We start from the raw sequence: 12,500 nt of genomic DNA on the forward strand, positions 1-12,500 counted from the left end.
ACTCGCGTTTCGCATATATAACTAGACGCTCCGTGAGCGTAAACTGGGTTGCCTATGGTACGTGTTACAAAAATAGAAGGCACTGAATTTGGGTGGTATTGAACTGTAGCGTTTCAGTAAATTTTTCTAAGTAGGAAGGGAAGGGGAGGTGAGGGGGAGGGGGGGTTGATGTAGACTATTTGAGGGGTCACCCAGACGCCATGCCAGCAATGGCCCTTGACTCACACGTTCAGCCTTATTTTGTAAAGTCGTGTCCCGTTTTGAGGTCTTTTACTTTTTTAAGCTTTGGTAATAAATTCAGTTTAAAGGTGACAAAGCACGCTCTTGAGTGAAACTCACTGGTTTCTTCTTTAAAGGGGCTATGTCACTCATAATGATATAATTACATGATTTGGGGTGTAGGGATGGCACAGTGATGAGAGCATTCGCCTCCCACCAATGTTAATGTTAATTGTTAATTTGAGTTTACAGTGTCCCCAATTAGTGCTCCAGCGCTAGAATGACAAGACACTCAATAAGTTGGTTTCCTTTTTTTCCCCAAAATGCCCAAAAAGTAGAATGAAACATTGCAATAACCACTTCACGCTGTTGAACAACATAAATGGAATAATGCAAAAGGAAAGAGACGCATGGAAATAAATGTACATTACATTTGGGGAATCCTGAAAAAAGTCGGCCCGACGTTTTTCAAAATTATGACAAATCACCTGGATAAAGGTAGTTTTTTTCTCAGAATCAATTCGTTTGTGATGTAACGAAAATTTTGTTGCTAAAGGAATTCCACTTTACCATTTAAGAGTTTTAAACTCGTGATTAACTAAAGATTTTTCCCAAACACCCTAAAATAAAGTGAAATAGCCCCTTTAAGTGAAATCGTCTCCAAAAAAACTACCTGGAAATTGCTTTGACAGACGTTTTCCTGCATGTCAAGGGTTACACTAAGCAAAAGTGTATGCCACACACTAAGGAAGGACTGAACATGTTGTTTCCACTTCATAATTGCTCTTATTTTCATTCTAATCTGAAGACAAGTCAATTTTTTTTGGCTTACGTTTGCACCAAATGGTATCGCGAAAGCCCGGAGTTACGGTGTAGCACTTTTATCTCGCGGAAATAATTTCCAGCAAAAAAAAAAAAAACACGAGCAAAATTAAAAACCGTAAACATTTACTCCCGTTAATATAACTAAAAATGGCTTTTAATCCACATACAGTGGGGTAAAAAAACTTTTATTTTGATATTTGCATTGAGAAAAAGCAATTGGAGCTTGCTATAAACAAAACGGAACGATAAAAGGTTAAGTCAATACTTTTCCAGTCTCTTGAGGCATAAGAAACGAACTCAAAGCAGTCAATCACAAGGTCACGTTAACCTTGATCGAACGGGTCATCCGAAGGGCAAACGTACCATTTCCTAACGCCTCCAAGATGCCACATTTTTTCCACCCGTTCTCGATGATTGAGGGGTTTTTTAGCAGAAAGTAACAGAAGTTGAAAATAGTCTTGCTGCTTGAAAAGAAAACCGCAAAAATTAGTTCCAAGCGGAAATTTCGGTCAATTCGCGCTGCAAAAATTTGTTCCCGAAAACCTCAAAAAAATCGCCAATCCTCAAAATAAAAGTCCCGCGAAAATTTCATGCTACACGATAACAGTAAGAGGCAAGCCAAAAGACAGATGTAGAAAAAATAACATAGTTTTCACATAAAACTCTGAATTTCGAATTCTCAGCGAACGAATAGAGACAATCGATCGTAAAAACACTAAAATTCCTGGGGAAGGGCACGATGTGCTGTCAAAAAGAAGAAATTAATCAGGTGCTAAGCAACCACAAAGGTGCACGTGACCACCGTGTGCCAAGGTTCTTGTTTACAATGACATACCTGCCAACTCTCCCGGTTTTCCCGGGAGTCTCCAAGTTTTTGATCAAATATCCCGGTCTCCCGGTTAAACCACCAAATCTCCCGGGAACTACCTACTCTGGTTTTTTTCTAACTTTTTTTCACTAATTTCGTTATTTTCGCGATTTCAAAAAAGAAAACAAAGCAAGAAGTGGATTTAGTGCTCTTATTTACTGCTTTTATTTGATCGGAAAACGTAAATCAGCGGGAGCAATCAAATTTATATATATTTAACGAGTATCGTAACTGGTCAGAAATAAACCAATCATATTGCACAATACATAGTAGAAAATTGGCGCGGTTTTCGCACACTGTTTACACCTGATCTGTCGGCCAACGTGGATTTCGATTCACCTCAAAAGGAATACTTAGGCGCCCTTCCCTCGGGTTTTGAGGGGGTAAAAAATCTTGCTTTGCAGAAAGTGGAGAAGATTACTCCTCCTAGCTGGCGTCCAGCCATTTGCAAACACACAAGGTAAGCTACTTTTATGGGTGTTCTTTCGAAACTTGAGCGGGTTAGAGCTGCAAGTCACCATGCCAAATAGTTTCCATAAAACATTACTTCTGAAAAATTAATGAATTGGAAACTTTTCTGATTTTCTAGTGCCTAAAGTTTCCAATTCATGAATTTTTCAGAAGCGCAGTTTGTAAAGACTATTTTAAATCACTTTTCCACACAAACACTGTTAATTTCAGATGTATTTGCCTTCTCATTATTGATAAGATGGCTTACAAAACCATTTTGATAAGATCTATTCAGGCTGCAAACTCACTCAAACTCATTATTCCTCGAACTCGGCTTTGATAGATCTCACGCATTCAGACAAGTTTCCCACGCCCAACTGACAATAGTGAGCATAATTGCTTAAAAACCGATTAAATAGAAATTAAATTCTTTTTCGGCAAAAAACAGTTGGTGAGTCCAGTTTTGAAGTCGTCAAAAATCCTTCTACACTCTCGGTTATCTTCGGCAGTCGTCGGGAAATCTTCGGCAATCGTCGGAAGTCATCGGAAATCTTTGGCGATCTTCGGAAATCTTCGGAAATCTTCGGACGAAAATTATCTAGACGTCTTCAGATTTTCGTACTGTGGGGGTTGGCAGGTATGCAATGAATGAAGAATGTTAATCGTTCGTCGCTTTTAGAATTAAACAACGTTCTTTTTAGGCAAGAAACTTACGTCTTTCGCTTTTTAGTTTTGTTACAATATTTAAGTGAATATTTGTATTTCATCCGTCGGGTCGGGAAGCCTTCTTTGTCGGGTTATTGACCCGAGACCGGACTTTTATCTGGAATAATGTTGATCAATCCCTTCACTGAAGAACCATTTCTTTTACTAAGGAAGCAAAAAATGGACAACAAGCTTTCTTTCAAATAATTCTTGACTAACAAGAATTAGTCAAATTTCAAATTGTTTTTTACCTGAAGACTGTGCAGAGTTGAGTACAAATAAATAAAATTTTAAATTGTTAGAAGTTGTAAACACAGACTACTCAAGGTGTTCGATTCCGTCTCTGGTTTCCAACTCGAAAAAGTTACCAGAGAAGTTGCCGTTTTGTTTCAGTGTTGTACATAACAGTACAGTTAATAAAATATTAACGAGAACTCGACGAAGAGGTAAATCAACGACTACATTTTTTGTGCGAGTGCCGATGTTCATTTCAAGCTTCTTATGCAAATGTTTGACAGTAAATATTGAATTACAAAAAATATTCCAAGAAACACAACAGCAATTAAATAAATTTCAGTCTCACAGTTCAGGATACCCTTTTCGGAAGAACCTTGACCGTGAATAATGAAGCACAAAATAGACAACAAGCTTTCTTTCACTGTCACATTTCCTTTGTTTTAACCTAAAGATTGTGCAGAGTTGAGTGCAAAATAAATGTAAATTACCAGGCAACTGAGATGCGACTTCAGTAAACACTGTGATGCATTCAAGGCGTTCGATTCCTTTTAAACCAACACAGAATTTGCCATTTGGTTTCAGTGTTGTACAGAACACCACACGCTGGAATTTTAAGCTAGTGAGCATTGACGTCACTTTTCCCTGAATCCACCCTCTGAGGTCCAATCGGTCAGTTTTTAACGTGAGTAATGGCGGACCAAAATTTTGCCAGTGTGTTGTTAAGCAAACACACTTTTAGAATCTGAAGGAAAAAAGAAGTGACTTTTTTTATTACAGGGGCACTTTAACAGGCAGAAAATGAGCCAAAATCAAGCCATTTTCTTTTATCTTTGGCAAAACGCGAATTTCTGTCCGACGTTTGCCGTAAACACGATGCTAGAGAGATTAAGCATCGCGTTTACGTGAAACAGCAAACGCGAACCGGTGGGCTACTCCTTGTCATAAAAGCATGAAAATTACGTTATTCTAAGTCGTCTTTCTCTTTTGAAAAGTCACTTGATACCTGCTACTAACACGCAAAGAATTAGCTCATTTCAAACGAGTTTCTTCCAAATTTCAGTCCGACGTTTGCCGTTTGTCGTAAAAGTGGTGCTTAATCTCTCTGCTAACTCTCTCCAATTACTTCAGTAAAACGGCAAACGTCAAACTGGAGGCAGCTGCCTGTCATAAAAGCGTGAAAATTCTCTTCTTCCAACTTTTCTCTCTCTTCAGTTTTAGAAGTTGCACGATGTCTGTAGATCAGAAGCAAACAGTGCGCTATATAATCAAACCAGTTTCATTGATTTTTGGCAAAACGCAAATTTCTTTCTCGCGTTCGCCCTTTTGCTCTAAACGTGATCTCTCTTATACTAAATGAAAGGTAACTTCCCAAAAGATGGTTCTCAGGGATACAAAGGAATGCCGAGTTCGCTACTCAATTCAAAAGAAAAACAAGCAAATGGCTGCAGAGATGGACACCTAAAATGTGCAAAAAAAAATCCACAAATCTTACAGTTTTTGCACATGAATCTTTTTCTCTGGCGAAGTTTCCTTAGGAATAAAAGATGCCTCGTCAATAATCATTTCCACTTTTTGGATAGCATCCTCTAAGTTTTTATACTGTGTTCTGTACTTGGTAGAGCTAATGACAAGTTCACCTTCCTTGTTGATCCGGTTCTTTTCCTGTTGAAGTAACAAAAAAGACGACATTACTGTGCCTTTTTCCATTTTATCATAAAACATTAGGCTGCATGTGTAACCTGCTATCAGCCTCTCTTTCATTGGTTCGACCAGCCATTTTTAATTTCACCCGCCTCTATTTTTTTTTGCCGTCGCGCTGCGGCCTGAGAAAAGTGAGCTTACGCCACAAAACAATAGGTTTAATGAGCAAAAACAATGGCTCTGCACTTCTCATCCCGACAAAACGTGAAATTTGCAAATTCACGGCGAGCACCCCGACGATAAATGCTTGAACTTTTTTCTACAAACATCCACACCATTCATAACATTAGGGAGCTTAAGCACGCGCGTTGAGACGCGGACGGCAACCGGAAGAGAACATTTCGCGTGCCAGGACAGTGGTGTCTCCCAGATTTTTGTATTAATCATCTCTAACGGAGAAAAGATACTTACCATTGTAAATGTGGTCGTGTGAAAGCAAGTTAAAAGGGATAACATCTCACTTCCGGTTGCCGTCCGCGTCTCAAAAACGTGCGTGCTTAAGCTCCCTAATTTTAATCCTGGGAAGATATATACACACTCAACCCCGAAAGACTTGGAGTAATCGCGAAATTTTTACAATAACGGTAAATAATGTTTTGACAACAACATGGGAATAAATGAGTTTCATTCGTCTTTTGTTACCTCAACAGCGTCCACAACACTGTAGTTGTGGCGTACTTCGCCAACATTGTAAAACGAGGAAAAAAAAACGGTGAAAAGTAGTCACGATTGCGGAATGGTTCATTTCGAAAGGATCTTTTTGTTATCGTGGGGGTCCTGGTTGCTTTGAGCGTCTATTCTATCGAATCGACGAAATAAAGCGAAATAATGAATTAAATCACACTCTGACATGTCAGATATTTATGTACCATACCACATATTTCAGTAAAATAATAATTTATTGATTTATTGGGACTGTCTTTGCAATCACCAGGAAATGATGCAGTAACAAATTCATCTCAACAACATCTCCAACATTTCCTCTCCTGAATGCCGAGCTGGGAGTCTGTACCAGAATTTTCCAATGTTACATGGAAAGCTAAGAAAGGTGGAAGGTAGGAGTCAATCTTTATCAGACGCAAAACCTCTCATAGTTGTCGTGTACATCTACGTCTACACTCTACATCTACATATTTCAGCACTCGGAAAAGTCCCTCCTCGACTTATGGCTGTTTCTTTAGGTGGCCTTATACACCACAACCCTTTTTAGAGACATCAACGTTAAGCCGGCCACTTCTGCTGGAGAGGACAGCCACAACACCGGGGACTTTATCCTCTTCTCTTCTCGAATAGTGTGCGGGTTCTTTAACGTCCCACAGGGAACTTATGACCACAGAAGATATTTGTAAGACGGGGCCTACGGTTTATGGTCCTTATCCAAGAAGACTTGAAAGTCTAACCATCTGCAGATGAAATTTCAAAGGCAAAACTTTCTCCTCAGTTATTTTAAGATCCTGAGTGTTTTTAGACGGAAATGATTAATCTAGTGTTACCTCGGAGCTAAGAGAAACTGCGCGAAATGCCACTAACTGGTACGACTCCAATCTTCTAGTTGGGAATCTTAAAAAGTATCAGACTATGAACATTGGTGACAGTGAAGATAAAAACGATGTCACACACAAATTTATGTGAACAACGAGGAAATAAAAACAGAAGAAAGCTTGAACTCTTAGGTGTAATCTTAGGGTGCGTTCGATTTACCGTATTCCGGAATAGGAATGCATGGAATAGAAGTTAGAAATCCTTCGTTTTTACGGAGATTCAAATTAAAATTGTCAAAGACCCGCTAAAATTCTATTTTAAACATATTTTTATTATCTTTGTTGCTTCAAAACGCCAGACATGCATATCGTTTTAAATCATCATTCCACGTATTCTTATTCCGGAATAGGGTCAATCGAACACACCCTTGGACTCGAAACTTAACTTTACTGATCATATCAGCTCAATCTGTAAAAGGCCAGCCGAAGGATAGGAGTGCTTATGCGACTAAGAAATCTAATTCCTATATAAGTGCCAAACTAGTGTTGTTCAAAACAGCGATTCTACCCTACTTAACGTATTGTCAATTACTTTGGCACTTTTGTAAAGCCGGCGATTCGCGCAAGATAGAAAGACACCAAGAGAGAAGCTTAAGGGCTGTGAACAAAGATCATCACACAACCTACTCAGAACTACTCAAGACGGCTGTGCTACCAACACTAAAGAACAGACGCCTGCAAGATGTATGCACCCTTGTGTATAAAGTCAAACACACATTATGTCCAGCCTATATTAGCAACTTTTTTAATACTCATAGCACTTTTTATTCTTTAAGACAAAATGATTTTAGCGTTTCTAGAAATAATACAGTAACATATGGTCAATATTCTCTGCACTACCTTGGGCCAAATTATAGAGAAAACTGCCTAAAAATATCAGATCTGCAAAACCTTTAAACAACTTTAAAAGCACTATTCGAAAGTTTGACGTTAGCTCTCTGATGGACGACGGATGCATGCGTTGTTTTTGCTGTTATGGTAGCATCTATCAACAAATTAAGTCTTAGATTTCATTTTAACGTTATTTTCTTAACTTTACTAAATCTTAGTTGAAAAGTTTACCTTATATTTTAGTCTCCCCAATTAGTAGAGCAGTTGTGCTCAACTATTAAAGACTTGAGACTTAAATAAAGTTGTTATTCATTCATTCATTCATTCATTCATTCATTAGACCGTTAACCACTTAAAAGCAAGTGTACGTGATTTTCTGACTTACCCTTTGTAGTATCTTCTGTCTAACATGTTCAGAGAGCCACTCTGCACTCGCTATATGAAATCGCAAGTCCACCTTGGTATTCACTGTGGCAAAGGAAATTCGCAAATGTTAGGTTTTTAAATAATATTAATGTTTATTTTTTTCTCAATGCGAGAGCGGGCGGAATTCTGCAAATCCTGCAATCTGATTGGCTCTGGGAGCGGGCGGAATTTTTCTATCTTGCCCGCCGGGAGGAATCCTAGCCCTGGTTGCGTGAGCTTGTGTGTTGACCTTAAATTTCCATTTTTTTGACACCGGAGCCATGCAAGATTTGTGTTTGAGTATGGACAGCAGACAGTTAACTCTTTACCCTCAGGAGTTTGGGATTTTTCAATTATGCTATTAGGAATTCAAGATAAACACTCATTTCTTTGTGAAACTTTAATCAGGCTTCCATTGAGAGATTATAATAACAAAGTGGTTATGTTACAATAGGCCATTTTTTAAATACTTGTATCAATATTCAACTTGACAGCGAGGCAGAGAGGACAAAAAACAATAGAAACACCTTGGAATAAATTTGAAAAATATCGACATCATCCACTTTCCCTTGTCTTTGAACTCTAAACGTCTCTTTCAAGCTGATTTTTAATAAATCAAAAGATTAGAATCTTTTACCTTTGTTAACATTTTGTCCTCCTGGTCCTGAACTTTTTGCATATTTAACTGTAAAATGTTCTGAAATCAAGCGACAGGATGGAGTGTTGTATTTCTTGAACAACAAAATATATCATGATTGCCACTTTTACACGCTCGTTGCATTTTTAAGGGCCACTAAAGATGGTTGTAATAAATCCACAAGTAAATGAGAATTAATTTTTGCATCAGTAGCATCAACCAAATGAATAACATATTAAGGATAACGTAATCAAAGACAGATGATAGGATGATAAAGGGTTGAGTCTGGTTGATTGCAGTAGAGACTTTAGATCCACTATCCCTTCTTCACTCATACCTTTTTATGCAAAACATTAAAATTTTTGAAAGTTGTTCTTTGAATACATTCCCTTAGTGACTTTGCATTGTTTTTTGGTCATTAATTTTCCCAAATTTACATCTAAATTTTACCACGTCACGTCCAGTGTTTTGGTGCTGTACAGGGCACCAAACTTACTGTATTTCCTCGAATAATCGCAGGGAACGATTATTTCTTTTTTCGCACCAAAAGGGGGTGATTATTGTAGAGAAGGCGATTGTTCGAGGGAGGCGATTATTTCAAATATTTCTCACAGAAGGTTGTGCCTTAAAAATTTGTTTTATTATACCATTAAATCAAAAAAATAATCACATCAAATATAAACCAACATGAGCTTTTTAGTGTTTCAAATTTGTTTCGTTGATTACGGTAATCAATGTTCAATGTCAATATCTTCGGCGTCAGAGCCTGAATCGTCGCTGATGTCTTTAATTGGATCAGAGGGAGGGGGAGGGGAACGATTATTCGAGGGAGGCGATTATTTTAAATATTTCGGTCAAAGGGGGACGGTTATTCGAGCGAGGTGATTAATCGAGGGACGGCTATTATTCGAGGAAATACGGTATGTGGTGAGTTGTTGTACATATACCGGTATGTTGCATTCAAATATAAGATAGCATAATAATGTTGTTGTAATATTATTGTTTGTCCTCTTTTTACAAGTAAACATTAGGTTCCACAAAATATACCTTAATTATGAAAGCTTCCTTTGTGAGCCCAATGTTATCATCAGTACCATTCTCATAAAGCAAGTATGCTACTGCTAAAATTAGGAAACTATTTCTCTTTAGAGTTGATTTGATTTCTGTACAGTAACCCCAAGTACAGTAGTGCCGTGTTGCTAAATACAGTTGACACTTAAATGAAGTTCACCATTGTCATCATGATCCCTTTCAATACATTCCCTTTTCAATGTTTTACATTCCCTTTTCAAAACAACTAAATTGGGGTACATGTACTTTTATCTCAAAACTTTAAGCTTGTCAATATACTGTATTAATCAATCCTCACATAAACTTCATTTCCCGTAATTACTAAGCTCAGCTCAACAATGAAATATTTCATTTCTTAAAGGGGAAATACAAATAATCCTGAACAGCAAGGAAAATAAAGACTTATTATAAATAACAATACCAAACAAGGAATTGGAGAAAGGTAGAGGTTTTGGACCCAAAAGATATCTCACCAAGTGGAATCTTTCCCTTATAGATTAGATGTGGTGTATCATCATCCTATGAAGGCAATACATTTTGAATAATCGTTATTGAGAAAATGCTATCATTATTCTTCATAAAAATCATTTTACTTTGCCCTGTGGCTTCTTTATAAGCAGTTTCCTTTAAAAATAATTTATAGCTATGTTCAACAGAAATTTATCAGTGTTAAACCATTAAACCTAACTACTGCTTTACACCTACTGACAGTGGAACCCATCTTTAATTCAAAGAAAAAATTAAATCATAAATGAGGAATATACATGTATGGTATTTTTATGAACTGACTTTTAGCTACATTACTAAGGTGTTAACTAATTTGAACGAAAAAAGTGAACTAATTGCAAAGTATAATGTAAACAATGTAATATGGTCTGAATGATGTTATTTTTCTCTGGAATTGCTAAATCAATCACACAAAGAGATGTCCTGAAGGCCTATTTGGTACTTTGGGTTTCCTCCATGAAATTCTTTGTTCATTATTTTACTATTCAAATTTTCTCTGCACTCTTCATTTACTTGTAATTACCTTGTCTTAGGGGTGAAAAAGGTTTTCAAGTCAAATTTATTGCTTTACCTTGTGCCTCAAGGGTCAAATGAACCAAAAGATTGAGTGTTTGTTTGATTGTTTTTCTTTCTTTTTTTTTCACTCACTGAATAGTCATGCAAGATAGTTTGTTTTTCTATTTTCCAACTAAATTGAAAAAATGAATCTCTTATTGGAAGATTTAGTGTGTAGATTACTTGTCCCTTGTATTTTGACTCGCCCTACAGGCTCGTCAAAATACAGCGAGAATCGTAAAAATGCCCCACGATACTACACACTACATATAAATCGTCCAATAAGATATCTATATTAATCAATGAAAATAGATACTCACTCAACTATCAGTTATTGATTTTCATTGATTTTGAATATCAATCAATTAATTGCCATCGATTGATATTAATTATTATTGAATTATTGATTAATTGATTTCATTGATTGATATCATCAGGTCATTTAGATTGGAGTGTGTAAACTGCAGGTTGCAGCTTGAAGGTTAGGATTGCAGGTCATTGTTTCCCCATAGCTGAAACCACCCAAACCCTTACTAATGTTAACATCAGCCCTAAAAAATAATGTTTAAGCCCAAGGTTGGCATTTTTGTAAAGGTTTGGGTTGTTTCAGTCATGATACTATGAAAACCACTAATCTGTGGAATGGGCCCTAATTACTGAGTCACTGCCCTGCCCACTTTCGCTTGTAAATAGTTCAAATTATTGAGAGGTGTTGTGTTGGACGGTACTTTTTAGGCCAGGGAACAAAATTTACACTCTAAGTATCAGCGAGTCTATGGATGCAACATCTTTGCTGGACAAGAACAATTTTATCCATTTGCCTGGGCTGGGACTCATGATTTTGAAAACCTATCTTCCCATTGTTGCGGTTGTTCCGGTAAACCTTGACTCTGAAAGCACACGGTGGAAAAGGAATTTCATCAAAATGTTTAACTGAAGTGGGCGGGGCAGTCACTCAATAATTTGGGCCCATTCCAAAGATCAGTGGTTTTCATAGTAAAACCACGACCTGCAACCACAAGTGCCCTAAGCTAACAATGCAATTTGAGCATCACGATCGGTTAAAATTATAAGCGTTTGTATGGGAACTTGCAAACGTGTTTAGGAGTCGAAATAAAGAACATGAATCGAACAAAAATGCCTTACCTTGTCTTCTCTTTACCTTATCAGTGTTTTTGTGGCGTACTTTGCCCATTTCAGCGCGATTTCAATGAGATGTAGTTTCGCTGTTTTATCTCTCTATATTTATCTTTAAGGTTGGAAAATCGGATGAAGCAGTCAGAAACACAAGCTGCTGTAAATTCTTCAAAACAGCTAAAATCAACCCGAAATTCCACTGAGACCAAGGATGATAGTGCTGAGTATATTTCAATCCTTATATCAGAAAAACGTTCACGGAAAGGAATTGAAAATCGCGAAAGTGGGCTGATTTTTCCCTTAGCAACATGCTTGGTTCAGAAGTTACATGCACGAAATCATTGAAAAACACCTTATGGAACCAGGCCCAAGGTTCAAATTTGTTACACACAGGGTGGGCGACAAGGCTTTAGTCTCAGTGACGGGTACAACGTGAGGCCCTTCTCAGGAAAGTAATGAACTGTCACACAGATACAGACGAAGCTCAGGGAAATGCTGATGCTTTATAAAGATGTTTCACAGACAAAACATAAACATTCAGTTTGTTTTACAGTGTACCTGTCACTGACATCATTGCCCCACCCCTTGTGTAACCAATTTGAACCTTGGGCCCGGTCGATAAGGTGTTTTCCAACGACCGTGCACAGAAATTCGTGGCAAAGCATCGCCGACTCTCCTCAATGGAAGGGAGCTGTTAGATTAGCGAGCCGAAATTCCCACACCGAGGATGTTTTTGTCCGGTAGAGAAAGGCATGAATGAGGAGGATTTAAACGTGTACTGGGCTAAATCTGGAGGCGACCTGAGCATTCG

At 37.7% G+C, this 12,500-nt stretch overlaps 1 protein-coding gene across 2 annotated transcripts in view; it reads right to left on the minus strand.

Moving 5' to 3' along the window:
- The window catches only part of LOC138059571 (large ribosomal subunit protein mL62-like), a 14,605-nt gene that overhangs the window by 1,409 nt on the left and 696 nt on the right, over nucleotides 1-12,500 (minus strand). The window contains exons 2-5 of one of the 2 annotated variants that reach the window (XM_068905207.1): nucleotides 9,964-10,009; nucleotides 8,420-8,479; nucleotides 7,763-7,845; nucleotides 4,797-4,966 (exon numbers count right to left, since the gene is read on the minus strand). In XM_068905207.1, coding sequence (XP_068761308.1) covers nucleotides 4,797-4,966; nucleotides 7,763-7,845; nucleotides 8,420-8,479; nucleotides 9,964-10,009 — 359 coding nt within the window. The remainder of the gene's footprint in view (nucleotides 1-4,796; nucleotides 4,967-7,762; nucleotides 7,846-8,419; nucleotides 8,480-9,963; nucleotides 10,010-12,500) is intronic. The other variant, XM_068905208.1, reaches the window with a different exon arrangement.

The sequence above is a fragment of the Montipora capricornis genome, chromosome 8 (assembly GCF_036669925.1).
Source record: "Montipora capricornis isolate CH-2021 chromosome 8, ASM3666992v2, whole genome shotgun sequence".
Taxonomy (NCBI): domain Eukaryota; kingdom Metazoa; phylum Cnidaria; class Anthozoa; order Scleractinia; family Acroporidae; genus Montipora; species Montipora capricornis.